Below are 25,423 nucleotides of genomic sequence, written 5' to 3' on the forward strand. Positions count from 1 at the left end.
ATGATACATGTGATAAATAAAACTCTTTGCCAAAGGAGTGTATATAACAGGGTGAAGCATCAAGTTTTATTTATATGTAATACATTTAACATATCAGTTACGGAGTCCTTAAAACAGCGGGAAGATAGGTACAACCCGTTAGGCTTAACCACAATTGTGGCTTATACCACGGTTAATTCTTCTAGTAACCGTGCTTATACAAAGACATACACAGTTGCCACTGCCGTGAATTGATTTCTTGCGCAAATTTACAGCATTTTGAAATCACATGCAAGTTTCGTCGTTTTACGGTGTGATTTATAAAAAAATTGTTCAATCTGTTGATTTGGAGGAAAACACCGCCACGTGGTTTATAAATTAGTTATTGAATCGATCACTGGCAAATGTTTTCTAACTCGCCTAAAATATTGCTCTCACACGTGCCGTAGAGCATTTTAACTACACCGGTTATTTCTGTGTACAGATACAAGATACATGACGAGCCGAAGATATTCATATTGAATAAACGAGACCATTAGAAAACTTACACGAGCATGTTTAACTGTGACTTTCAAGATGGGTGTTCACAACAGGACAGCACCATAAGCAACAGCGAGATCTGCATTTCGTCCGGGCGATATGTAAGCCGTATGCAACGAGATGACGGAAATTGTCCCAGAACGCCAAAATACAGTCTTCATGATGTAACCAAAGGTAAGATATATGCTAAATGTAATGCATTTCCCTTGTTCTACCCCTTGCTCCAATCACTCGTCTAACATTACGAATATACTAATAAATTGCAAAGGGGCTATAGCCTTTAAAGGGGGCAGTCGTCGTGCCGCGTTCTGCTCGATATGGGACTCATAGCGACGTATACAACGCATGTAAAATACATTGTTTGTTTACACGAAATTCGAACACGCGCTGCGCGGCGACCACCACCCTTTAAGTCGACGCTTTGTAATTGATCAAGCTGTGTTATTTTGCCCAAACTGTAAAAAAAAAAATCGTACTTTGGCCAACTTGAATACCGCGCTTTGGAAATTAGACTATTCAATATGTTTTGGGGTGCCGCTGATGTGTTTGATATCTTGCTTGTTTACCCAGAATGCAACACACGACAGTCAACTTTCATAAGTGATAAGAAGTCGCCATGCCTGCCATGCTGTCGTATATGTGGTGATTTCTCGTCGGGCATTCATTATGGAGTGGTGTCATGCGAAGGATGTAAGGTACGAATAAGCTAGTAACGGGTTCCTCTCCTCCCCCGAGATCGAGATCGTGGATGCTGTGATGGGATGATAATTACCTGAAAAATTCTAATCAAGTCAGATTTGTTAATAATTGACACACACTGATTTAAGGGGCTTTGTTTGTCCTTGGAGGACAGTCACATTTTGATATGTTAAGCTACATCACAGTCCCTCTATCATAGAGGGACTGTGGCTACATGCTACATGAGATAAATACGTGGGAAAGTCTGGGAAGGATATCTGTTTTTAATATTTTATATTTCTTAAGCAATTACAACATTTTACAGATGTTATTTGTTTGCCATGTGTACTTCATATGTTGAGAACCGAACACACATGTTGACACGCAAGTTGATTCCTGTGTCTTCGGCCGTACTTGAGATATGAACGATATATACACGCATGCGCATGCAGGTGTTGCACATTTGTGTGTGAACGTTACGCCCTCACACCTACACATCTAAGTCAAGTTTATCTTTCAGGGTTTTTTCCGTCGATGCATCGCACAGAAAAAAGTGTTTGCAAAGTGCCTGAAAGGAGGTGAATGTCAAATACAAAAGTCCAACCGAGGCAGATGCCCCGAATGCCGCTACACACGATGCGTAGCTTCGGGGATGTCCATTCATTGTAAGTTAAACGCCTACTCAATTTAAATTGTACTGGTCGGTTGGAGACATCAAACTGAAGAGGAGTATTTTGACCGTTATTTGAGTCAATTCAACACCGTCATATCTATACAACCAACGTTACGATCATCGACCTTTAGCGTTATCAATATGAAAATATGATACCGTTAGCTGACATTCTGTCTGGAACATGTTCACGCTTGATATTTAATTTGATATTTAAACAACAAATATGCAAATTTGTGGGGAAATAAAATAAAATTAAATAAAATTAAATAAAATTAAATTAAATTAAATTAAATTAAATTAAATTAAAAATAAAATAAAATAAAATAAAATAAAATGTGCATCGGAGAAACATCATCAGAGGAACTAGCCTAATATTGGTCTAAACAGGATAACTGATCACAATACAATTTAATTTATTCGCAGATTTACTAACTCAACTGCATGCAAATGGTGCAGACAACTATTACCTTTCATTGGATAAAATTAAATGATATATATATTTTTCAAAATTGTGATTCATACTGGGACTATGCCATTCATTGACTATGTTTAACGGATCACATCATTTACGTTTATGTATCTCGCAGCTGTCAGAGTTGGTCGGTACTCGAAGCGGCAGAAAATCAAGAATCAAGCGGATGCCGAGAGATTTAGTGATAAGAACTGTACAGCAGATGAAAAACTCGCCATGGATAAGAATGATATTGTTTTATATAACATTATTACTAATGTGATGGTGGCGCATCAATTGACTTGCCAAGTAAGTTATAACATGCGTTATTTTATTTGTTGCTGAACGTTTACTAGTTTCGCCGGATGCTTTCTCCTATTGTGTTTTATACAATTATTGCGATAAATATTTATTTGTAACAAACTTAGCAATATTCGTTTTTTTAAATAATAAAAACGCTTTGTTTTAATTTTTCGTTTTTACTCACGTGACACGTGATGTGTTATGTTGAGAATCAAAATTCAAATTATGGTTGTAAATATGACTGAATATCGTTGTCGTCCATATTCAAATTACAACTATTTAGTAGCCTTGTTCTGATTGGCTTAGTAGAAAAATAACGTAAAACATTACTAAAATGGAATATCGGAGCGTTCTATATTTGAACACAACAAAAAAACGCTAAGAGTCTTCAAGGGATACAGTGTTTTCAGAAAAGCCGTTTACATATTTTATAACTACGTTCTGAAAGCACTGTATTGCACTGTTTCATTTATTTCGGCATCCACTGTAACATACAATAGTCCTATGATGACGGGAAAGTCTAATTATATCCCAAAAATCATCTAGTTATATAGGAAGGGCAATTTGTAGTTGTTTCAGCAATGTATGGCCTGCATGTTTGGCACAGAAAGTGTTCGGTCACTCTGACAAATACTCAATTTTGTCAGCTATCCGTATTGCTTATGTAATATATTAGATTATAAGTCATCGGTAGAAATAACATTCAAACACAGGGCAAGAATCGGGGAACAGTGTAGACTAGTTTTATAATCTAGAGTTAAAAAAATAATCACAATGTTACATTTCCGAATGCTGATATCCCGGGGTTACGGAGGATAATGAAATGACACCCACACTTTGGGCCGCTTCAAGGTATAATTCTATCAAATGTGATGATAATTTGGATGATAGAGCTGACCGAAAGCATTTTATGAATGTTTGACCTTTGAATGTTATGTCGCAACTCATCATATACTTTATTAATATCACTCGCAGCAATCAACGCATGAATGGGACTTACCTGGTGAAGCGTGTTTCCATGACAATGCCTCATCTTTGGCTATAACTTCCCTTTTGAATAATGACAATGAATTTGATGAGTTACTGGATATTTTCACTACGTCGTGTTTTCTGACTGATGTATTGTCCCCCAGTGTACATAATGTTGTACAATTTGCCAAGTCTTTGCAGGGGTTCAAGGACTTATCACAGGTAAGGGGCGCAACTCTCAATATGTATTTTCCACGCGTTGTGTACGTCACTGTGACTCCCATATCGAACAGAACGTGACTTGACGACCATCGCCGTTTAATGTATGTATTCCAGCGCTCCCCATTCAATACAACATTTACATATACGACAATTCAGTTTGAAGAACACGTATAACTTTGAGGATTGTCACCAAAAACACCTCTCTAGCCTCGTCAACAGCAGGACTCTGTCTAAATCACCAGCGGAAGCTTCTCAACGCACCAACCCTGCATAAAGCTAATTAATCAGCAGAACCCCGCCAAAGTTACTAACATTAATCATGTCGAACTCAGCAATGGAACCCTGCCCACGTAACTCAGCCTAACTCAATCAAAAGAATCTTGCTCAGAATTACCTGCCTAACTAAATAACAGAACCCTACCCAGAGTTACAAACATACGTCTGGCCTAAATCAATAACAGAATCTTGCCCAGAGTTACAAACATAAGTCTGCCTAACTCAATAACAGAATCCTGCCCAGAGTTACAAAAATAAATCTGCCTAACTCAATAACAGAACCCTACCCAGAGTTACAAACATAAGTCTGCCTAACTCAATAACAGAATCCTGCCCAGAGTTACAAACATAAATCTGCCCAACTCAATAACAGAATCCTGCCCAGAGTTACAAACATAACTCTGCCTAACTCAATAACAGAATCCTGCCCAGAGTTACAAACATAAATCTGCCTAACTCAATAACAGAATCCTGCCCAGAGTTACAAACATAAGTATGCCTAACTCAATAACAGAATCCTGCCCACAGTTACAAACATAACTCTGCCTAACTCAATAACAGAATCCTGCCCAGAGTTACAAACATAAATATGCCTAACTCAATAACAGAATCCTGCCCACAGTTACAAACATAACTCTGCCTAACCCAATAACAGAACCCTGCCCAGAGTTACAAACATAACTCTGCCTAAATCAATAACAGAATCTTGCCCAGAGTTACAAACAAAACTCTGCCTAACTCAATAACAGAATCCTGACCAGAGTTACAAACATAACTCTGCCTAACTCAATAACAGAACCCTCCCCAGAGTTACAAACATAAGTATGCCTAACTCAATAACAGAATCCTGCCCAGAGTTACAAACATAAGTCTGCCCAACTCAATAACAGAATCCTACCCAGAGTTACAAACATAAGTCTGCCCAACTCAATAACAGAATCCTGCCCAGAGTTACAAACATAACTCTGCCTAACTCAATAACAGAATCCTGCCCAGAGTTACAAACATAACTCTGCCTAACTCAATAACAGAATCATGCCCAGAGTTACAAACATAACTCTGCCTAACTCAATAACAGAATCCTGCCCAGAGTTACAAACATAAATCTACCTAACTCAATAACAGAATCCTGCCCAGAGTTATACATATGTCTAACAGAATTCTGTTTACCTCACCAACATAACTCTACCCAACTCACTAACCACCAAACTCACTAACTGAAACTGTAACACACCAACACCAACCTAACTTACTGACATAATGCTGCCTAACTGCGATCAATGACAGGTAAAAACGAATATCTACTATGACTGTCATGACCCCTGAAGGTCACACATACTGTTACTTTTGTTTTTGTTGACAGCATCAAAAACATACACAATTGGGACATTTTAATGAAAATTTTAGTTCCTAGCAGAAACATTTTACTCATGTAGCTAGAACTTAAACCAAGTCAAGAAATTTTGTGTCGAAATATCTATCAAATAAACTCATTTGGGTTTGTTATACCAACGAAAGTACCAGTCTAGGATGTGTGACCTCTAGAGGTCATGAAAGTGGCCTACTGAGTGATCGTGAGACGACCGTTTTGAATCGTATATACAATATACAGTATATATATATATACACAAGTATTTATTAGATAATGCTATGCAAAGTTACATACGCGACGAAGTTCCCATTTCACGAGAGTTGTATGTGCGCGTCAGTCCAATGTATAACCAACACAACAAACGAACCACAGTGACCAGAAATAGCCCGGGTTATCGTCGTATTGAAAAATACACGCTTTGCGAATGGGCGGGGACACAAGCTAAAAAGTGTCACAGTTTTTTCACAGATTTGCTCACTTATGTTTGTAATTCTAAAAATTTTACGTCGCTGTCTTGCGATTTTAAAGCGTGGTGGTTGTCGTGTTCGAATTTCATGTAAATAAACAACGTATTTTACACGCGTTGTATACGTCGCTTGGAGTCCCATATCGAACAGGACGCGGCACGATAAATTAGAATCTCCATCGCATACTAGTAGTTGCTTATTCTTATCTCATAAACCCTTGATACATTCTTTGAACATACTCGATTGAAAAATTGCTGAAACATTATATAACTAGGTTCTCATCTGTCTTGTTATACAGGAAGATCAAATGGTACTTTTGAAAAATGGATTTTTCGAAATCTGGCTATTGAGAACCAGACGCCGCACATACATGGACTGTACTTCTCTATTTAGGGTAGCCGAGATGAACAAGCTGTGGTCAGAGTCCATCGCATTTAGTCTAGATATCGAAAAAATGAAATTGATTGACATGGAAATTGCTCTCATGTCAGCTGCTGTTCTTTTTAGTCCTGGTAAGTCTGTTATGAAATGCCGTTCTTTAAGCTTCAATTGATTACTGTCTTGTTTGTTTCTTTTGTGCTACTGATTAAGTATCCACGCCAAGGATTCTGAACTACGTGCTGTCAACTGTGAATGTTCATGCTTGAACAGTAATTAATTCATGAAGTGCGTAAAATTAGAAAAGAGATGTTACCCGGGAAGACATGGCTGTAAACACATGGTATTGACAATTTGCGTAACGCACGCGCGCGTCTTCAGAAACGGAACGGAAGCGATATGCTGTTCTCGGCTGTACTTCATATTAATACATGTAGTTCAACTATAAATACGTTTGATATACAGTAGATAATATTAGGTAATCGTTGTTCTGAGTGACTATTCAAAATAACTATTCTCGGGGGCGGACATCCGGGCATTTTCACCGCCTGGCAACCTGTCGCGCGCAGTTATCTAACATGAACAAATTTTACTTTCTGTATGATGTTCTCCAAGCTAGTTTGTAATTTCAGACATTGTTTTGATAACCACGAGTTGAGTCCTGAGAGACTAGATCGGTTTCTGTAGCAACCGTGACGCTATATCCAAACGTTCGCTACATTGTTTCCCATTGCGTTCTCGTGGTACTTGTCTGTTTACCGCCCAAAATTCCCACCAAAGTTCTGCCTCGTGTTAGTCGCGTGTCACTCCTAATATGGAATGACAGCGCTATGTTTCGTTTGTATGCGCCAATCATTAGCGTTGTTTTATTTTCGGAACGTTTTGACATTATATATTCTAGAGTACAAACACGTGTTTGGCACTTCTCCGATTAGCTGTCACCGAGACAAATGCCGCTCTAACGTTGACAAATACATTAACCAGGCAAAGCGCTGTCGTGAGAAGTCCGATTCAGGCCGTCGCTGTAATTCCTTCTATGGTAGCTTCGCAACTTGATGCTCGTTATGCACACCCTCCTTTATATGCTCTCTACGATGCCAACTCCTCATGGAGCTATTATTTAGCGATCTATATTTTATACCAAGAAGTATTTGCTGTACAACGTATTGATGTTCATGTTGAGTACAAATAAACCAATTTGAATTATATCTCACGTCTACGGCAACCGAGGTGGCTCACAACATGGCATTTTATAAAACCATTTTTACAATTCATTTACATTTTGAAAACAAATTTTTACTTGTTAATCCTTTTTTAAACACCATTTTCGGTCCTGGAATCAATTTTTAAAACCCACTTTCATTTCTGGGTTCTGTTTTTATTTTAAAATCCAATTGTTTAAATCCATTTTCATTTTCAAAATTCATTTTCGTTTTCAAATTTCATTTTCAAAATGCATTTTCGTTTTCAAATTTCATTTTCATTTTCAAAATTCCATTTTCGTTTTTAAAATTCATTTTCATTTTTAAAATCCATTTTCGTTTTCAAATTCCATTTTCATTTTCAAAACCATTTTCATTTTCACTTTTTGACCTGTGACCTCGCCCTCTAACCCCATATGACGTGACTAGGAATTGTAACTCGGATTCCGGATTTTTTATTTCCACCGGTAACGATTCCATGGTAAAGCTTATTTACGTAAGTTCTTCTTCTTCAGACTATACCCTATTTGGCCGTGGTTCCACGGTGTTTTTGGATCCATAGGGGGTTCTTATCTTCATCTGTCGGCTTACGCTGTGGTGTCGTATGCCTGTACATACACCGATGGCGCTGCCTTGTATACCGACAGTACCTTATCCGGTACGATAACACAGCAGACCCACAGCTGTAACTTGTTATAATCTGAGTATCAACGTTACAGCTGATAAAACGAGAGCTCCAAAGTTGATTAGAATAAGTTATAGTCGTGGTTTTGCTGCGTTTTGTACCGGTAGGGTATTGTCGGTAAACAAGGTAACGTCGTCGGCGGACAAGCCTGACCACAAATGCATTTGACGTCAAAATGTAAGCCAACCGATGAAGCCAAAAACCCTTTATGAACTAAAATCGCCACGGAACCACGGCTAAAGTTATAGTCTGAAGAATAACTTACGTAAAGAAGCCTTACCATGGAAACGTCACTGGTGGAAATAAAAAAAAAATCAGGTCAAGTTGAAATGGTATACAAAACACAAATCGAATCGAAATGAGAATCTTAGTAAAAACAATTAAAAACAGTTAAAGTTAAAGCGATTTTTATGTAAATTCTGATGGAAAATTTGCTTCAACGTGAAAAATACTTATATACCTATACTTCAAATGTCAACAAAAACATGAGAATGAATTTTAAAAATAAAAACGGATTAGGAAAAACAAAAACGTATTTAAAAAACGATAGATTTTAAAAATGAAAATGGATTTAAAAAAGAAAATGGATTTTAAAAATGAAAATGGATTTTGAAAACAAAAATGGGTTTTAAAAACAAAAATAGATTTTTAAATCAAATATAAATTTTAAAAACAAAAATGGATTTTAAAAATGAAAATGGATTTTGAAAACGAAAATAGATTTAAAAAAAGAAAATGGATTTTTAAATCAAAAATGAATTTTGAAAATGAAAAAGGATTTTAAAAAAAGAAAATGGATTTTTAAATCAAAAATGAATTTTGAAAATGAAAAAGGATGTTAAAAATGAAAATGGATTTTGAAAAGGAAAATGGATTTTAAAAAAGGAAAATGGATTTTTAAATCAAAAATGGATTTTGAAAATGAAAACGGATTTTGAAAATGAAAACGGATTTAAACAATTGTTCTTTTTAAATAAAAACAGATATTAGAAACAAAAATCGATTTCAGAATCGAAAATGGTTATTAAAAGGGAATTATAAATAAAAATGAATTGTAAAAGTAGTTTTATAAAATGCCATGTTGTGAGCCACCTCGGTTGCCGTACACGTCTGTTCAACTCAAGAAAACACAACGCAATCGATGTCCGTTTCAATAACAATTCCGCATGATTAGTCAGTTCGTTTTATGTGACGAAAAGAACACCCCAACGCCTAGTTTTGCGATATAAACTTATCCACCACACAACCTGCGGCGGTGAAAACAAAGGCCCAAAACTTGCAGAAAACGGTACTTTGGGATGAGTGTTGAGACTCTTCTGAACAGTGTAACAAAATTAGCCCTACGTGTGTAACATATATAAATTTGGCTGTTCGGGATTACATCAAAGTTGAGTTTGTGTTGTTTTCTCGAATTTTCACCGGCGTTCCACAGCAGCGCCACAGAGCCCATAGAAATGCATGTACAGTGGTGCGCGTCGTAGCAACGTGGAACGTCTTGTGACGTAGCTCCGCCCCCGAGGATACGATTCGATACGTTTTACTCTGTTTGTCTGTTTTCAGAATAACAAACTAAAATTATGAGTAATAAATCTCCCTTTTTAGTGGGCCCATATAAAGCCAAATCAACTTTATAAAAATAAACATGTAAACTCACATGTATGTTTTCCATGGCCAACACTAAACTGAGATTTGCGATTTAAGATTTTGAATTAAATTGCAACCATATATAGCGATAAATTAATTAAGCTCAATAAATTTGCATTCCTGTAAAAGATTCAATTTGGTTGAAATTTAATTAAACCCAATTAGGTTGCAACTCAGGGTTGCGTTTTGATTGGTTTTAATAACACCCTAACAATGCTAACTTGATTTGCAAACTTGGATATAACTAAATTTTTGATCGAACACAAATAACGAAATTATAGAAAAATGTAGGCGGGAAACAGTATCGTAGTGTTCATGGGAGTTAATAATACTACTATATATAATGTAATGAAGATGTGCGTAAATGTTAATATTTTTTTTTCTAATACTGCTTAATGTCCGTCGATTACATTGGACTATAATTTATTGTGACCTGAAAACGCTGTTCTTGTGCAGTATACATTTGAGAATTCAATGAATGAGTAATCAATGAATGAGTGTTCAATGTAAACAATGCAATTCTCTAATACGAATGTGCACTGATTGTTTTTGGTACGTACAATAACACACACTGCACATGCGTATTTGTGATTTTGATTTTTCATCTATTAGTAACGAATACTGTTGTTTGTCTTGCAAACGCAACATTTTTTGTTTATAAAAAATCATAATCCGACTTTCTCCATAGTATGGAGTTTCATCAAACATATTGAAAAGATATATATTCGTCCATAGTATACCCATTAACGACATCGTGTCATTGTCATTTCAGATAGACCGGGCCTAAAAGATCCAGAAAAAGTTGAAGAATTGCAGAGCAAAATACTTGAGTGTCTTTGTAGAGAAATTACCCGGAGAGACTGGAAGAATAAACAGATTCTCGCCAAAGTACTGATGTGTGTAACCAAATTGCGTAACATGTCTGCGCTGTACTACCAGGCAATGTACAACTTTCGCAGTCAATGGACATTTGTCAATATCCCTCCGCTGCTTGCAGAAATGCTCGATTACGAAACATAGATGAGATCACCGTCCGCTGGTCATCAAATAAAAGCCAAGTATACTTACTGTATTGTTTAGTATTGTAGTGGGTGATATTTGTATTTCTTTTTTATTTAATTTCATATTATATTTATTGTTATTTTTGTTTATTTGTGTGTATTTTATTTTCGTTACTTGCTGTTATTCGGGTTTTTTTTCGACCGCCTTAACTATGACCGCTGATTAGTTAATGAATTTGTATCGGGTGATTTTATTTATTTATTTATATTTTCGTGTCATATTTATGTGTTGTTGTGAAATGTTTGCATTTTAACAATATTTATGCAATTCCCTATGTGTAATTATTATTAATGTACCATTCTTTGATATGTTTGATATTATTTCTCATTTTGTTACTTTGAATTTCTATATTGTGTTATTGTTTTGATGAGACATATTTGTATTATTTTGCAAAGTGTACGTCTTTGTTATTTTGTTGTTGACATTCAGCATGTTTTGTGATATATTTGTTTTATTTAGCAATGTTTAGGTAATTCTTGGTGGCAATTGTCTGATTGCGTGTTTTTTATTAATTTAATACAATTTTAACAATTTAAAAATGTTCTAACATATTTATGGGTTGTCCGTGACATTTGTGTATCGTTTAACAATTTTTCTAACATGTTTATGTTATGTCTATGATAAGTGTGTATTATTATTTATGTTATTTTTGTGCCATTTACATGGTTTATACATGGGTTACGTCATATTTGTATTATTCGGCATTATGTGTACTTCTGTTGCTGGCGGTTGTTTTTATTGTAAAATTGTTATGACATGTTTTATTTAGTTGTTCTTGGTGGCCAAAATATGATTATGTTATTTTTATTAAATTATTCTTACATTTTCTCTATACGTTATGTGCATGATATGTGTGAGTATTTGTGTAAATTTGATGATAAGTATTATTTGACAAAGTGTATTATTTTCTTTGGTTATGATTATGTTAATATTTCATTATCGCCATGTTTATTACATTTTTGTGTTATTTGGTAATGTTCATGTCATTCAGATTTGTGTTAATCCTAGTGTTAATTTTACGGCATGGTTATTTTGGATGTATATGTTCGTGGTTATGTCATGAATTTGTTTTCGCGTATCTGTTGGTCGACTTGATTAACTGATTATTAGCGAATTGCTGTGTTATGTCTGTCATCGTGTAGGCCTATTTGAAGTTTTGGACGGAACTTGGCTCAGTGATTTGGAACTAATTACCAGATAGCCGCCGCTTTTTAGACTACTCATTCTGACAGTTGGTATCCGTAGTTATTAATGTAGTGAACGATTAATCAAAAGATATGACGTATTCAGTACTTAGTGTGATTGGCTTTATGATTGAAGGTTACGCCCTAGAGTCTTTTTACTGTTTTGTAATTGGTTAGAGTTTTGAAAATGAATAAAGAGAGTTTGAGTTGGTCTTGGGGAATACTCCACGTTAGACGCAGCCTTGGGCAGTCGAGTCCAGTCCGAGAGAGTCCAGGGGCGAGCCTTGAGGCAGTCCAGTCTTGGGCTAGTCTTGGGGACTTTTCCCCAGGGCGCTGTGTCTTATAGAGTGCTCCAAATGATCGACTAAGACGAGAGCTGAAACGTATTTCGTTGTGTGTGTCTTATTTGACAGTAAAGTATAAGTGACTTTCCCGATCCCGTACCTCAAGGGGACGAGATAGAGAGACGAGACGAGTTTCCCCCCTGACAAGTGTGGAGAACCCGAGAGAAGAGAATTATCCCCCTGATAGTTATTTGTAAAGCGCCTACGGTCATTTAGAACATTCTCAAACGGAAAGTGTGGCAAATCGAGTCACATAAGAAATTCCAAATTCTGTTCTATTCAAAAGTTAGAATTAAACATTCCGGAAATCCAAATCATTTTTCTCTATGCCTATCGGTATATTTCCTGGGCTGGTGGACAGGCCGAAGTACCTGATGCAATATGGACATTTATTTTGTTTTGTGTTGCGTGGATTTATCTGCCCTGCAATATAATACTTATAAATATAGTTTAGGACTTATTGTTTTATTATCTAAATAAGACCCGGGAGTGTTGTCATAATTGGACTAGTCGTGTTTTACTTTTTTTCTATAGACACTCGTGTATCATATCACAGGGAGCCCAGGAACTATAATCAATTGTACGCACTCCCTATGAGCGCGGGGGGGGGTATCGGCTGGTATCTAGTGTAAGAAATAGACAATGGATGAAGGCTCCAACCAGTTCATATTTTTTAAACTGGAAAAAACAGACGAACAGAATGAAAAATAAAATCTATAATGTATTTCTTTGTGTCGAATCTTCTTTCTCTACTTGAAAGTATTATCAGCCAAGCGAGTGATAATTCCTGAACACAACACTATTGTTCATAACATTATTGTGATAACTACTTATATATTTATTTTATTTCCGGTCATAATAACAACTGCAACTGTCATTGTCTATGTGTCTGAATATATGGAATCACTTAATATTACATGATTGCATAACTAAAAGAAATGCTGTTGATATTCTATTTATTACATATTATGCCCATTGTAACAGTTAAAAAAAGATCCTATCGATGAAAGTATGACGTAGTTTAGGCGCTGGTTGTTTTCACAAATAACGTGGTGACCGGTTACAGCTGTGGCCACGAGCGACAACTGTAAGACAAAAGCTACCGTGGAGGCTCTGCCCTTAGAGCTTCTTTGTACATCACATTTTCATCTGTATACAACCCTAACCAAAACAAACAATCAACAGATTGTCGTGCTTATGGGTTTAATCATACACGAATTATTTCAAAAGAAAATCAGCCATTATGATAAATACATATCAAACATTGTGCACCGAGAAATGAGCTAGCTCCAAACTAGCACAGTACTGATTAAAATTGTTATGCACGCATCAGACTCAGCCTGCACATTTTTTAAGGACCACCTGGGAAAACAAAGATCACAATTGTGTCCGATATAGGGTGTTCAATAAGTTCTCGGCCTTCCTCATAACATGTTACAGAAGAAATATTTATTTATTAAGATTTGTTCGTATGTATATCGTGAAAAAAGCGTTTTTTCCTCAATGCATGGTAATGATATACTAGTACTGCTAGTAAGACACCAAATATATCTACTACATTTGATGTATTTAGTCTTTACATGTACGTCTTTCTTTTGTTCCTACTTTAACGTTATTTCTCATTCATCATATTTCATGATGCAGAATGTTGTCAAACGTCTAATTTTATCGAGACACTCGAGTCAGGAAACCCGCTAAGTAAAACAGCTGGGTTTATAAATGTATATGAATCTGCGTGCTCGTTACAGTGAACGGCAGAAATCTGTACCTTATAAACGTATTCTATGATGGGACATATGCTTCAAATGGAGGTTGGTAAGTGGTGAGCAAAATTCGGTAAGTAAAATTACCTGACAACATTTCCTCGGCGTAGGAAACACATTAATAAATAAATATCGTCATAATCCCAAATAAAAAGTATTTTCATTAGAGAATCCTGTGTGATGACGTTATCTGTAATAGATTGCCAACACTGGTAGCGACATGAAAACGTTCTGTGCCGTAACGCACCAAGAGTCTGAAGAGTGGTGAAATGGAACCAGAAGACTCAACTTAACCTGGTTTCCGCCTCTAGAGGTCGCAATCGCCGACCAATACTTGCCAATCACGATCAAGCAAGCTGAGAGTGCGCAGATTATATATATTAGCCATTTTAGAAATCTCTGGAACTACGCACGTTTCACTTGTTCGGTGTCCGTGTATTACGTTTAAAAGAAGATCAACACAAGTTATTGACAATGCCTCGTGGTGGTCGGAGCAGAGGGAGGTCGTTCTCGCCAGTGAGGTATGTGCACTCAACGTCGTGTAAAAAAATCAGCAGCAGCGTACGAAGTCAGTGATCTGACCTTTATCGTCTGATTTAAAATGCATTCTGTACGAGTTACTAGTACTTCGCCCTCAATTTGACGGTGATGCAACACCTGACCACAGTTACACTATGATTGATCCATAATTTATCCTTTGATTCTATGGGTTAGTTTGATAGCGTCCGCTCCCTCACTCAACCGTGGGTGATCTGTGCAAAAACATCCGTTTACAGTTTGAGAAAAGACTTTTCATAGCTGGTTCTGAAAATCTAGTATTAGACACAGTACCTAAAAATAAGTTACTATGATAAAGGGAAATATTTTCTAATGTACCCCACTTCTAATCCTAACTCTAATCCGATCCTACCCTCTATTGCCCCTCAAATTAATTGTTTATGCCCCTGTTGAGGACACATCTAGAGGGGCATATGCAACTGAACTGGGGGAGCTGGAGGGTTAGGATACATTGTAAAGTCTTTCTTTATAAAATCATGTAGAAATTGTGATATTTTGGTGTGTAGTTTATCAGCCTCCACAACAGGTCAAGGACAGGTCAAGTTGAGGGAACCATAGATAACAAATAAAGGAAACTGCTCCATGGTCAGTTTAATTTGTTTTGCCATTTTCTGCCCAAAATATATAGCCTATATAATTAGTGTATATACAGTGCATTTTGATAAGACTATGATTGTATGCTTGTAGCACCCTATCCTCGGGGCAGAGCTACGTCACAAGACGTTCCATGTTGCCAAGACGCATACCACTGTACCATGTATTTCTATGGGCTCTGTGCGCGCTGCTGTAGAAGGGCCGGTGAAAATAGCTAAATTTGAGAAAACCAAACGACCAAATTTATATACAATACACACGCAGGGGTAATCTTGTTACACTGTTCAGGGGAGTCTCAACAACCATCCCAAAGCACCGTTTTCTAAGAGTTTTTGACCTTTGTTTGGTTTACAGGCAGTGAAAATGCCCAGATGTCCACCCCCGAAAATAGTATCATGTTCTGGACAAAATTATGCACTGTGTGATCATGTACTAGAATGGATGGATAGCCATTTTATCAACATTTTAACATTGTTTATTTCAACATATAACTATAAGCCTTTGTCAATTTCTTTCAGGTCGGCACCTCCTAGGACTACTACTACTGCACGGGCTCCAGCTCCAGCTCCTGCCCCTGCACGTACATCAGCACCTGTAGCCCAAGCACCCCAGCAAACTGCTGTTGGACAGCCAAGGCAAGGACCAGGTATGTTAGGTCAGATTGCAAGCACAGCAGCTGGGGTTGCTATTGGATCGGCAGTGGGACATACAATAGGACATGCCATGACAGGCGGTGGTGGTGGTGGCAGTGGAGGAAATCAGCCTGATGTGACCTACCAAGAACCAAGTGCAGCCCAGCCATATGGAGCCCAGCCATACCAGCAGCAGCAACAACAGCCAGCTCAGTATTGTCAGTTTGAGTTAAAGCAGTTTCTGGAGTGTGCTCAAAGTACTCATGATATCTCACTGTGTGATGGGTTTAACCAAGCACTCAAAGATTGCAAAGTACAGTACGGTGAGTAGTGGACTAAAGAGTAAACAAGTATTTGTGTAGAGTTGTATAAACAAATGAAATATAATGTAATGTATATAATGTGTAGTATAATGTATACATCTTTTGGTCAGTGCACACATGTGCATATTGCAGAATTTGTTTTAGTTTTGATAAAATTAAACTGAAATTTCACTTGTGCATTGATCTTGGTAAACAGAATGTCCATAAATATATTGGTCTAAAGGTTGCACATCCTGGTATTTTCTTGGGGGACACTCTCCACACAAAGAGGGTGTTTGCTCCCAGAATGCTTCATGCACACATGGATTTGCATAATATTCTAAAAATGGCATCCGTCCTAATTGTAAGTTTTCTTTTGCACTCACTCAAACCTAAATGTTTGCATACCTAAAACCGATGCATGGCCATTATGCAAATGCAGAGGTGTGTGTGTGCGCGTGGAGCATGGAGCAAATGCCCTCTGTGTGGAGAGTGCTTGGGGACAAACTCGCTATCAGCAAGATACTGTAACTGAATAATTTAAATATGATATAGATATAGAATAGATATTTTCCTTAGTAAATAGTGTTTCGAGCAATGGCTATGGTAGCATACAAGAACATATTTAAACGTATAGGCAGAACACAAAAACTCATGATGAACACATACATTAGAAATTATAGATATAGTGCAGTTGTATGATGTAAGGCTGTGCAACTAGTTAAGAACAACGCAATGTAATTATTACAAACAGTAATTATTGTATTTTTACAATTCATTTTCAGGTGTACAATGATATCCAGTTTGTATTGTGTGAATGCCGGTATTACAATAAAGAAAGAAGTTTGCAGTAAACATAGTGCTACAGGATGAAGGGATAAATGGCTGTATAGTTTAACCTGTAATAGTTTTTGCCAAGAACAAATCCAGTTTGATATATTTTGTGCATGAGCATCTTATGTGCGAGTGTGAATATAGGAATACAAGTATTTAAATAAAATAAACTTGTTGATTTTAAGTTCTTAGTTTTATTTGTTGTACTTTTTTCAGTTCCATGATGCATCACACCAACATTTTAGTGAAAATGTACATTGTTTAGCAAAAAATAAATACAAACAATATATTCTATTGAAATGTAGAAGTACATGTATAATTATCAAGTGAATTGGTCTGCAAGCTTTCACGAGTCGTGGGTTCACCAGGCCATTCTCAAATATACTTGGAATGGCTTGATTCCAGGCTGATTGAAATGCAATGAAGGTGCCATGGGGTTCCGTTGTAGACAAATCTGAAGAATGGACAGTTTTGGGAAATTTCACCGAGAGCTCTACCAAAAACTTTTGTTTATGTAAACCTCTTGTGCTGTCGGAAAATATCGGCTTACTTTCACCATTATTGGCAGCTAAGTTGCTGACTAGTTCGTTATACGCGTCACAAGATTCCACGATTTAGAACTGGTTAGTTCAAACCACTTTTACGATGGTGCATTCCATAATATATAATCCAGAGCACAGTATGTTGTACACTTTTTGGGTGGATTAATAATTCTAAAACCACTCCTAAATTTACAAAATTTTACTCGCAATGCGGTTTACTTATAATTGTTGACAACGCACACAATCACCCTATGACCAACTATTGACAGTACTGGATTGAAATCATGCATGTAATTGACATTGCCATCAATCAAATAACTATTTTGCCATTACCCTTTCAATCAACTGCATTCATAAAAGGTTAAAGGTTATACCCGTTGTTGCATCTGACACGCATGCAAGTAGTTAAAAAATAGATAGTCTGAAAACAATATATATTACGATCAATTGGATAAGGAAATATTGGGTTTTGAACTTGTTGCTATGGTCATGTTTGCCAGAACTTAAAAAGAATATCATGACTGCTCCATTTGCTGTTCACCTCCTTCTGCTATATCTTCTTTGCATGGCAGCTTTGTAATAATTAGATCCAACAACTCCTCTGTTTGTTCTTCTGTAAGTCTTTCCTCACTTTCCTCAATCATCTGCATTTAAAAAATCATAACCGCAATCATTAAAATGACTTTATCAATCATTTATCTGTGATGTTTAAAACAGATATTTATTGTCAATAAAAACTTAGTAAAATCACTCACCAACTGGATTTCTACTGCACTTTTTGGTCTACTGTTTAATAACTGCATTTTTTCTGCTCTGATAAAAAGAAAGTCAATGTAAATAAAAAAAAAAAGCCCCAGTCAATAATTGAACAGAGACTGTGATGTTCAGATATTAAAAAACACCAATATACACCTGCATCTCAATATATAATGTCAATACCAATTTGACTTATTAATAAAAGTGCAATCCCTCAATTGTATTTGTTGTATACTGAATCACTAACACCATTTTCATTATAGAAAGACCTCTGTCATTTAAGTAAGCACATGTGCTACTAATTGAGCAAATACAGAATACTAAGTTTGAATGAATTTAGTACAGTTTTCTACAAAGCTGTTTGCAGATGAATTTGAACGTTGGGATTTAACAATTTTATTACTAAAAGTTTAGAGAATAAAATTAGGTGCATCTCGGTAGGTATTAACTGTCTGTATACCAACTATGAATATGATTGGTCATTGTATGTCAGAGTAACGGGCATAGACATGGTGAGAAAATAAAATGGCTACCAGTCCAACATTTTGAATCTGGTCTCAGGAATTACTATCGTTTCAGTCATTCTTTGAATGATATTGTTTATGTAAATGTTGCTGCACTGCAGTAAGTTATCAACATTGCTAGTAAATGCACAGCAAATGTTTTGAATGTTTAAGGAAGTTGTTTTGCTACAATAAAGGTTGTTTTGAGACATTCAAGACGCACCCAGATATTGTAACATGCCTCTACAACCCGATAAGTAGTGTCAGCATACCAAGAAATAAGAATGAACCCTATTATATGTCTAAAAGGACCAAGTCAACAATATTTTTTCAATTAAAAAAAAACATATACATCTTTTATATATATGTATACATCTTTTAGTACCAAGTTTGGAAAATGTATGTTTGAGAAATAGCTCTGGATGGATGCCACAAAACTTAGAACCCAGAACAAAAATGTTTTCTCAAATTGTTATACACTTCTGCAATTGGTTTCTAACTTTCCTTGTTTACAGACAAACTTGGTGTTGCCGTAATGAAACACTCTGCATAACAATGTGATCAAAGTTCTAGTTGACATCATTGTTTTTATTGCATGTGAAACAGCACCCTCTATCATCTATAATGAGAGAGTGTTAGTAGTACTGAGACAAGTACCAGTAGGGCTGGCATGTTACATATAGTGCTATGTTACACCTCCTGGGCAATGTACTCACTTGGTTAATTTATATGGCTCCAAACATTTCAAAAAATCTCCAATTACTTCTTCATTCTGTTCCACACATGGTGTCTTCTCCAAATATTTAATGGTCTGGAAAAAATGTGAAACAATTTATGGTATACAGTGTATTATAACTGGAAAGTCAACTCTTCAATAGTTCTATTTTATGTCTGTGTGTGATTGTGGACTCAAAAATATTATTAAATGTAAATCTCAAATATACACTACTTAATTAATAAAGCCCTCTATTATGGTAGTGGGGATGTGCAGTTCACTTTTTATCAGAACTTACTGTTGTGAAACATTGGCATTAAATCACTGACACTGAAATTCCAAAATATGATGACATCACACACAGTGATGACATCATTTCAACACAAATTAAGATTGCATCATTTACTGGTACACTAAAATACAATGATGACACCAAATGCTCTCCAAAATATGATGACATTACAGGCACCAAAACATAGTGATGACATCATTTCAACACAAATTATGATTGCATCACTTACTGGTACACTAAAACACAGTGATGACATCATTTCAACACAAATTATGATTGCATCACTTACTGGTACACCAAAACACAGTGATGACATCATTTCAACACAAATTATGATTGCATCACTTACTGGTACACCAAAACACAGTGATGACATCATTTCAACACAAATTATGATTGCATCACTTACTGGTACACCAAAACACAGTGATGACATCATTTCAACACAAATTATGATTGCATCACTTACTGGTACATCGCTTATCATCCAAGGGAAAATTTGAAAATGGTGCAGTGATGCGGTTTTTTATTTATTTTTTGTAATTATGATTATTCAATACTATAACAACAGAATATATGTTTAACATTTATTAAACAATATTTTTGAGGTTTTATTTTTAGGTTGGTTTGGATTTACAAAGCAAACATTTTTTCATTCCATCGTACATGGCACACTAACCACTACCGGTAGTAAGCAAAATAATCTAAGACACATTTTGTTTGATCTAACTGAAAACTGTTTGCATTGCTTACCTCGTATGATATTGTAGCTAAGTTTTGTTGACTCGCATTCGCCTTCCTTTTGCCTTTGATGTTAACGGCTAACTCATTCAACAGAGTGTAGACCTGTAATTATAAATGATTCACTCACTGGACACCACTACCCCCGGTACATTTGATTGGTTCAATAAAAATAATGTCAAATTATGTAAGCTATGTAAATCAACTAGAGAGCATTATGGGTATGTGGAATTCCCAGCAAGCAGAATTTAAACCCTATAATAACCATACAGGTTTAATTTCCTCCAAGACTGCATACAATATGACTAGCACAATAGTGTAGTGTATAGCCTTTTGAATGTCGCACAGATTCCCTGGACAGATTCTTATCTACTGAATTAGTGTTACATTGTAATAGCAATTTAGATATGCATTAGTGGAGTGGTGTAAAGTGAAACACTGCATAGACTCTTGGCTATAGAATGTGATATTACTAGCATTGTAACTAGGCCTAAGTGGAGTGGTGTAAAGTGAAACACTGCATAGACTCTTGGCTATAGAATGTGATATTACTAGCATTGTAACTAGGCCTAAGTGGAGTGGTGTAAAGTGAAACACTGCATACACTCTTGGCTATAGAATGTGATATTACTAGCATTGTAACTAGGCCTAAGTGGAGTGATGTAAAGTGAAATACTGCATAGACTCTTGGCTATAGAATGTGATATTACTAGCATTGTAACTAGGCCTAAGTGGTGTAAAGTGAAACACTACATAGACTCTTGGCTATAGAATGTGATATTACTAGCATTGTAACTAGGCCTAAGTGGAGTGGTGTAAAGTGAAACACTGCATAGACTCTTGGCTATAGAATGTTATATTACTAGCATTGTAACTAGGCCTAAGTGATGTAAAGTGAAATACTGCATAGACTCTTGGCTATAGAATGTGATATTACTAGCATTGTAACTAGGCCTAAGTGGTGTAAAGTGAAACACTACATAGACTCTTGGCTATAGAATGTGATATTACTAGCATTGTAACTAGGCCTAAGTGATGTAAAGTGAAACACTACATAGACTCTTGGCTATAGAATGTGATATTACTAGCATTGTAACTAGGCCTAAGTGGAGTGGTGTAAAGTGAAACACTGCATAGACTCTTGGCTATAGAATGTGATATTACTAGCATTGTAACTAGGCCTAAGTGGAGTGGTGTAAAGTGAAACACTGCATAGACTCTTGGCTATAGAATGTGATATTACTAGCATTGTAACTAGGCCTAAGTGGAGTGGTGTAAAGTGAAACACTGCATACACTCTTGGCTATAGAATGTGATATTACTAGCATTGTAACTAGGCCTAAGTGGAGTGATGTAAAGTGAAATACTGCATAGACTCTTGGCTATAGAATGTGATATTACTAGCATTGTAACTAGGCCTAAGTGGTGTAAAGTGAAACACTACATAGACTCTTGGCTATAGAATGTGATATTACTAGCATTGTAACTAGGCCTAAGTGGAGTGGTGTAAAGTGAAACACTGCATAGACTCTTGGCTATAGAATGTTATATTACTAGCATTGTAACTAGGCCTAAGTGATGTAAAGTGAAATACTGCATAGACTCTTGGCTATAGAATGTGATATTACTAGCATTGTAACTAGGCCTAAGTGGTGTAAAGTGAAACACTACATAGACTCTTGGCTATAGAATGTGATATTACTAGCATTGTAACTAGGCCTAAGTGATGTAAAGTGAAACACTACATAGACTCTTGGCTATAGAATGTGATATTACTAGCATTGTAACTAGGCCTAAGTGGAGTGGTGTAAAGTGAAACACTGCATAGACTCTTGGCTATAGAATGTGATATTACTAGCATTGTAACTAGGCCTAAGTGGAGTGGTGTAAAGTGAAACACGGCATAGACTCTTGGCTATAGAATGTGATATTACTAGCATTGTAACTAGGTCTAAGTGGAGTGGTGTAAAATGAAACACTGCATAGACTCTTGGCTATAGAATGTGATATTACTAGCATTGTAACTAGGCCTAAGTGGAGTGGTGTGAGTGAAACACTGCATAGACTCTTGGCTATAGAATGTGATATTACTAGCATTGTAACTAGGCCTAAGTGGAGTGGTGTAAAGTGAAACACTGCATAGACTCTTGGCTATAGAATGTGATATTACTAGCATTGTAACTAGGCCTAAGTGGAGTGGTGTAAAATGAAACACTGCATAGACTCTTGGCTATAGAATGTGATATTACTAGCGTTGTAACTAGGCCTAAGTGGTGTAAAGTGAAACACTACATAGACTCTTGGCTATAGAATGTGATATTACTAGCATTGTAACTAGGTCTAAGTGGAGTGGTGTGAGTGAAACACTGCATAGACTCTTGGCTATAGAATGTGATATTACTAGCATTGTAACTAGGCCTAAGTGGAGTGGTGTGAGTGAAACACTGCGTAGACTCTTGGCTATAGAATGTGATATTACTAGCATTGTAACTAGGCCTAAGTGGAGTGGTGTAAAGTGAAACACTGCATAGACTCTTGGCTATAGAATGTGATATTACCAGCATGGCAGCCCACTTGAGTCAAAGCAGGTATATACCAAACAGAATTTGATGTGCAGGAAAAAACCTGTCAACAAACAATCTACTCTCTGATTGGTGGTTAGGGTAGCCAATCAGGCACCATCTTGTATGTAGCTTTGCATTGTCTCTGAGACTAGGCATTACTGTAGTAGAGTGATGTATAGCAAAACACAGCACAGATTCTGACCAGTTATGCAGGTTATGAGCAATTGTGTTGACCCAAGGCATGCTGGGTAACTAGTATAAGTGATGATATCCTCACCCAAATCATTTCATACCATCAAACTCCCAACCAGTGTATGAACAAATTTATGTGAATGTACTTTAAATAAGATCAGTATACTATTATAGAAACTTGTGTTTCATTTGAAACATAAGTACATAATGGCACTTTGCTAAAAATGTTTAATGAACATAGAATTAACAATTAGTTTGCAAACTTGTGAAAGGTTATCTCTCATTGGTTAATTAACCCTCTACACTGGAAATACAAATCCATGAAACAAAATCGCTGCCAATACAACAAGCGCCCAACATATGAAACCATCATACATGTACCAAGTTTGAAAAAAAAAATCGACCTAAAGTGCAAAAAGGGTGTATTTTAGGCCAGACTCTTATTATCCCTTGTTTTGCGAACCAGCCGAATGAACAGGAGCCAAAAATGAAATAAAAATTTTATTTCAGCGTAAAAAATGCTAAAAAATATTATTTTTATTTTCATTTTTGTACCGCCTGCCCCATAACAAATCCAAGTTCCATTTTCGCGGGAGTATCATAATCAAAGTACCGAAGTCTCGCGCAGATGAGAAACAAGTTATACATGGAATAAAATATCATTTCATTTCTTCTCTCCGATCAATGATCTCACTTACAATTCTTTGAGAATCACACAAATCTAATGGAAAAAAGAATTAATTTTTTTTTTTTTCGCCCTCCTCAAAAAAGTTGCCTTATAAAAACTCGAGAAACAAGGAATAAAAAAAGTCTGGCATTAATGCGTTAAATAGATAAATGGTTGCCAATTGGTCTGAGTGTGTCTGAGGAATTCCATTAGTGCATTTTTAAAACAAAAATGGACGCCAGAGTCTTAACCAGACGCACAGAGACTACTAGTAAACCATGATTTCCTGTTTTGTACTTCATCCGATTGGATACAAGCAATAGTGTGTAAATGCCTCATATACTACCATGGCAAAGTTGAATGTTTGATGTCCACAATCAAGAATAAGGTATGTAGAATGGACAAACATCTATCAAGACTATCCTTCCTATATGTTGTATATGTCGTCACTTTAATGAGTGGAGCAAGGTAAAACATCACCTCAAGGAAAGAATGAAGATTACCCTGGTACATCATTACCTCATAATTGCTCAGCATAGCTGCACTTTCATCAATTCTGTAAGAAAAACATAATTAAATAAAAAATAAATGTCCTTGAAATGTAGCCATAATTCTCATATTTACACAATTCACACATTTATTTGGTTACTAGTACGTGATAAGTTATGTGGCCTTTAATTTAGATTTGTACGTTTTGTTAGCAGAATATTAGCAGATTATACTGTTTTTGAGTGAATGACTTATCTACAATCTATCCACTTTGATGTTCTGAAACAAACGATGAAAGCAACTATTTTTAAACACCCTGTCAGCAAGCCTGTTGAGGGCTTGTACATACCGGTATATTTTTGTTTTGAGGGGTATCTGGAATAGACGAAGGGAGAGAAGGTGAAAACCATTTTGTTTTCTAATTTGACACATTTCCTCCCCAGTAAGTTATATATGGTTGTTTAAATACATTCTTACAGTGGGTGTCGAAATAAACTGATTGTGAATTTTTTTTTTGCCATCAAAGAGAATTCTCCCAATTGAACTAAAGAGGGCGCTAACAAGCGTTGTTAGGAAAGCAATAAATGAGATAGCACTTCCAAATTGTGATGGCGAAGAGAAAATAAGTCTGTAAAGACACTCACATTTCCATCTTCTATGTTCCTCCTGCAGTGAGAGACGTTTCAAGAGTCGAATCAAGACAAAAATGATATTATTTACATCAAAACACAACAGATCACTGGCACCTGGGCGCATCCATTTTTATATCCCGAAAAACTACTCGTTTCCGTCTTGGTTGAACCACTTTTAGTAGGGGGGTGATTTGACGTTTATATTTCGTGTGACTATG

General features: G+C 36.3%; 3 protein-coding genes across 3 annotated transcripts; 2 read left to right on the forward strand and 1 right to left on the reverse strand.

Annotated features, from left to right (window-relative positions):
- Positions 1–1,040: 1,040 nt before the first annotated feature.
- On the forward strand, positions 1,041–10,911 carry LOC102803383 (nuclear hormone receptor E75-like). Its single transcript, XM_085490873.1, has 6 exons — positions 1,041–1,214; positions 1,718–1,862; positions 2,458–2,630; positions 3,600–3,815; positions 6,229–6,442; positions 10,612–10,911. Exons 1-6 carry the CDS (start codon positions 1,041–1,043, stop codon positions 10,857–10,859), a joined length of 1,170 nt encoding a protein of 389 aa, XP_085346999.1. The 3' UTR covers positions 10,860–10,911.
- Positions 10,912–14,575: 3,664 nt separating this feature from the next.
- LOC100370278 (coiled-coil-helix-coiled-coil-helix domain-containing protein 2-like) lies at positions 14,576–17,296 on the forward strand. The gene is made up of 3 exons (XM_002739379.3): positions 14,576–14,713; positions 15,863–16,299; positions 17,064–17,296. The coding sequence occupies exons 1-3, from the start codon at positions 14,667–14,669 to the stop codon at positions 17,072–17,074; spliced, it is 495 nt and encodes a 164-aa protein (XP_002739425.1). The 5' UTR covers positions 14,576–14,666; the 3' UTR covers positions 17,075–17,296.
- A 542-nt stretch (positions 17,297–17,838) lies between these two features.
- On the reverse strand, positions 17,839–25,357 carry LOC100370431 (DNA-directed RNA polymerase III subunit RPC9-like). The gene is made up of 6 exons (XM_002739380.4): positions 25,218–25,357; positions 24,604–24,640; positions 20,674–20,766; positions 19,630–19,724; positions 18,410–18,467; positions 17,839–18,298 (listed from the first exon to the last, which is right to left on the reverse strand). Exons 1-6 carry the CDS (start codon positions 25,223–25,225, stop codon positions 18,170–18,172), a joined length of 420 nt encoding a protein of 139 aa, XP_002739426.1. The 5' UTR covers positions 25,226–25,357; the 3' UTR covers positions 17,839–18,169.
- Between the last annotated feature and the right edge of the window lie 66 nt (positions 25,358–25,423).

This window comes from Saccoglossus kowalevskii, chromosome 16 (assembly GCF_978046115.1).
Source record: "Saccoglossus kowalevskii chromosome 16, keSacKowa6.1, whole genome shotgun sequence".
Lineage (NCBI taxonomy): Eukaryota > Metazoa > Hemichordata > Enteropneusta > Harrimaniidae > Saccoglossus > Saccoglossus kowalevskii.

Bases quoted from the DNA above. Each gene is read 5' to 3' on its own strand.
- LOC102803383 (XM_085490873.1), top strand. From the start codon at position 1,041: ATGTTTTGGGGTGCCGCTGATGTGTTTGATATCTTGCTTGTTTACCCA. The intron at 1,215-1,717 runs GTACGAATAAGC...TTTATCTTTCAG, and splicing joins TGTCATGCGAAGGATGTAAG to GGTTTTTTCCGTCGATGCAT. The intron at 3,816-6,228 runs GTAAGGGGCGCA...CTTGTTATACAG, and splicing joins GGTTCAAGGACTTATCACAG to GAAGATCAAATGGTACTTTT.
- LOC100370278 (XM_002739379.3), top strand. From the start codon at position 14,667: ATGCCTCGTGGTGGTCGGAGCAGAGGGAGGTCGTTCTCGCCAGTGAG. The intron at 14,714-15,862 runs GTATGTGCACTC...AATTTCTTTCAG, and splicing joins AGGTCGTTCTCGCCAGTGAG to GTCGGCACCTCCTAGGACTA.
- LOC100370431 (XM_002739380.4), bottom strand. The intron at 20,767-24,603 runs GTAATGATGTAC...TTATAATTACAG, and splicing joins CTATGCTGAGCAATTATGAG to GTCTACACTCTGTTGAATGA. The intron at 19,725-20,673 runs GTAAGCAATGCA...CATTTTTTCCAG, and splicing joins TAGCTACAATATCATACGAG to ACCATTAAATATTTGGAGAA.